Source organism: Branchiostoma floridae, chromosome 1 (genome assembly GCF_000003815.2).
Source record: "Branchiostoma floridae strain S238N-H82 chromosome 1, Bfl_VNyyK, whole genome shotgun sequence".
Taxonomy (NCBI): Eukaryota; Metazoa; Chordata; class Leptocardii; order Amphioxiformes; family Branchiostomatidae; genus Branchiostoma; species Branchiostoma floridae.
This window is the reverse complement of record NC_049979.1, coordinates 13,864,645-13,868,505: the sequence shown is the minus strand read 5'-3', so window position 1 is coordinate 13,868,505 and position 3,861 is coordinate 13,864,645. Positions and strand designations below refer to the sequence as shown.

The 3,861-nt window shown below is 38.5% G+C and overlaps 1 protein-coding gene across 3 annotated transcripts in view; it reads right to left on the bottom strand.

Moving 5' to 3' along the window:
- LOC118415382 (leukocyte tyrosine kinase receptor-like) overlaps window positions 1–3,861 on the bottom strand; it is a 60,657-nt gene that overhangs the window by 46,096 nt on the left and 10,700 nt on the right. For all 3 annotated transcript variants that reach the window (XM_035819948.1, XM_035819968.1, XM_035819958.1), the window contains exons 7-8: window positions 2,420–2,547; window positions 984–1,141 (exon numbers count right to left, since the gene is read on the bottom strand). In XM_035819948.1, coding sequence (XP_035675841.1) covers window positions 984–1,141; window positions 2,420–2,547 — 286 coding nt within the window. The remainder of the gene's footprint in view (window positions 1–983; window positions 1,142–2,419; window positions 2,548–3,861) is intronic.

The following is a 3,861-nucleotide window of genomic DNA, read 5'->3' as shown; positions in this document are numbered from 1 at the left end:
TTTGCTGTTATGATTCGGTAGAGAATGTAGGAATCACTCAGGCAGAAGTCCCCACAAAATACTTTAATCAGTGAGTGACATTTTGGATAGTCCGCCATCCTTAATCACAGTCTAAGTCTGGGACAGGTAAATCTCATGCAAACTGCTAAGTTATGTACATGTACATGATGCACATGTTCAGGTAGTTAAAACAGAAACAAGGAAGACTTCAAGGACTAAATATTGGGAAAATATTCAGTTCAGAAAGACTAGTAGTGAAAGAAATACCTTGGAAATGCCAAGAAGACCAGGAGGCTCCGTTGAGCTGAGGAACATGACTTGTGTGATGTATGAATGTATCGGAGGGGAGAATCAGAAAGTCTGCTGGGTTGGATTGGGTTGGGTTGGGTTGGGTTGGGTTGGACCAACAGTGGGTGGAACAGAGGGATAGAACCAATGAAGTAAGGGGTGATGGTGCATTACTGCAGCAGTACTGGTCCAATGTGTGATTACTATTTGTGCTGAGAGAATTTGGTATACAATGTAATATAGCTTATCAACTGCCTTACACATGTCAACTGAATTAAAACAGAGCAAAATTTAAGAAGAAATCATTGATATCTAAAATAATAATGTATAAAATTATTATACTATTTTCTAAGTTTTTCAAACATCTGACCCATGAGGTATTGTATACCTCAATACCTCATGGGTCAGATGTTTGAAGCTTTGTTCAGTAATTGTTTTCTATAGCTTCATGAATAATAATCAATGAATAAAAACTAATATTAATCACTTTTTGAAATTTGTTTCGAGAATTGAGAGATGTAGTACACAATAAATTTTTGTCTTTCATCCAAAATGGGGTATTGATTTTTGTGTGTGTGCTGCAGTGGGCTTTAATGCCAGAGATCTTGAATATTCCATATCTTCAAGAACAATTTACTGTCAAAGGTACAAGAACTTAGTCTGGAGTAATATTGTTAATGTTTGCAAGCACCTACCGACTGGTAATCCTTGGTAGCGTGACAATGCTCTGAATCCAGCCCCCTCCTTCGTCCTGTTGCGACTGGCTCCACAGCACTTGCTCCGTTCCGTTGTGAACAGCCAGAAGTGTTAGATGCCCGGTGTGACGCCCATACATGTGGTAGAAGAAACGCACCTGTCAAGATGTGATAAGTTGTCATGCACACGTACAGTGCTCAACTCAATAGCTAATCCCCAGACAATCCAAATTAGCGAGCACCTCATAGCCCTGCACCAGCAGCTCCATCGAACATGTAGCGTGACTGTAAGTGTAGGTGATATTGATTTGCAGGCTATATTTATATCCTGCTGAACAAACCCTCACCACTACTGCTATACATCTTACAGTTTGGGTGACAGATACAATATTCTACCCTGAGCAGGGTCTTACAGCTTGCACCAATAGGGTCACAGGTCTCCTTACTGAACCTCAGGTTTAGTACCTTAGCATCTGAATTATACATGGGGGGGATATTCTCCCAGGTCATTTCCTACAACTTGAAGATGATGAGTGCACATGGGATTTGTTCAAGAGAGCAAAGACATGGTTGGGTAGCTACCTTATTGCTATTCTAGGCCTCTACAAATGGTACTAAGAGCTGCAGTTTTAAAATGGTTAAATCACCACAGTACAAGCTGGCGATATAGAGTTATTGAGCACGGTGAGAGCCTTTCTTCCCAAAGGACCGCTAACTATTACAAGGCGCTATCAGGGAAAAGTGAATTTGAAATTTTGCCTACAATGTAATACATGTATAGTCAATGAAAGGAGAACAATCACAAATTAAGTATGTGCAAGACATTCCATGTGCTTACTCTCCATCTCTGTTGAACCATCAGTAGAACAAGAGACTGTTCTTAATGAGTGAGCACAGCGGCAAAATGTCAAGGCCTTCAAGAAATTGCAAAGTTGGTTTAAGATTCCAAACATGAGAGAGATAAAGGAAAATAGAGGAAGCCATACAGAAAAGGGAAAGCTTAAATCAGCAAGAAATGAATAAGGTGAAAAATACATAAAAGAGACAAAACTAATGAGGGAGCATCCCTACAGATGTATCACTGCAACACGGGTGCTTACCAGTATTCAACCATAGAAATCTCAGTAGGCCATCTGATAGTGCATAACAGGCGCTTTGCTCCATTGAAGTTACAATTTTGGCAGATGAATTTCTAAAGAAAGGTGCCTTTTTCCAAGGTGTCTATCAGAAGGGATTCAAGAAAATCTTATTTGTCTTTGAAGAAAAATTGTGTGTTAATATCATAATGAAAAAGAACACTAGATAATCCTGTCCTGCCAATTAGGAGTCCAGTATGTATCCAGCCCAAGGCAGCACATACAAAGTTGGACAATGCATAAATCATTTCCCCCAAGTGCTATTAGACAGTAAATAGAATCCTGCCGGGTTCATCATACCTTACATTCTTCAAAGAAGCTGGAATTGCACTGCCAGACCTCCTGTACTGGTGAGGGGAAGTCAGGGCTCCTCAGTAGGGCAACATCATTTCTTCTTTGCTTTGATGCTTCAATGTACATGTAATGACCTACAGAGAACAAAGGGCGTAAGCTTAATAAGCTACAGAAATTGCACACATTCATCTTGGGGCAAGCAAATGCACATATAGTTAGAGAGAGGCCCCATAAATAAATTGTACTTGGAGTTCAAGGCTTGCAAACAAAACTATCTACTAAGACTTAGTTATGAATACCAGTGGTCCGTACAAATGCAGCTAACGTTAGTTTGTTCAAAAAGTCACAGCAAAATACTGACTTGTGGAAAAGGCAACATTACACATCAACACACCAATGTGCCAGTAAAATACATCTACAAAGGAATCAAGGAATGGAAACCACCTGCTGAGAGACTAGTGAAATTGTCATCCACAGCTGACGGGTAAAACACACACTGAGAATGAATGGATTAACATTCCAGCTGAATGCTTCTAAAATGCTTTCTCTCCATAGATAAAGTAATTGTTCATGACAGCAAATCCCTGAAGCCTTTTCGTTAGATAATTCCCACAAATAGCCCTTACCTATTAACTCCATGGTGAGTATAGAAAATAACACAACCTTCTCCTAGCAACATCCGTCCACCAGGTGTCATGCTAAATGGTGTCCAATGGCTGCTGAATCTATATTTACAGATTCAGTGCTAGTTTCTGAACATAATGTTTAAGACTCACTGTACAGTCTTCATAAGAGTAGGGTGACTGTCAGATTCCTTTGCAAGATGCTGTTTAATGCATCATATTACAACAAAGAGTATTGTTACCTTTGTTTCTGTAAATTAAATGTAGGTTTTCATTAAGGGTTAATGACCTGTATACACCATAAATACCAAGGAATAAATATGGGTGCATCATTAATGTTATCATCATTTAGCCTATACAAACTAACCCATATGAGACATACAAATTCCTGTGTGATACATACATTTGTAGATCCTTGGATACTATAATTGTAAAGTCATTTGTCAAATTTCTGAGAAATGCATTTGATAATTTATATTTGTCCTTTTGGAGATTACAGATTTCATTTCTAAACAAAACTTTTCACAGAAAATATCTGTAACACTGCAATCTTGGCATGTCAAATCTTTTCAAATCTTCTCTACTGTACTTTCTTCAAGATCATTCCTCCTAGCTGGGTGTTATTCTCAAACATCCATGTTTTGTGAACTCTCCTTCTGATTGGATCTTGTGACGGATGCTCATTTCTATTAGGCACTAAAAATTCATGAGACACCCAACTTCCCACAATTTTTTGTGTTAAGGTGTCATAACCAATACAAAATGGGACTTCTGATTGGTTAATGTCAAATGAATGTATAATGAATATAGAATAATCAATATCCA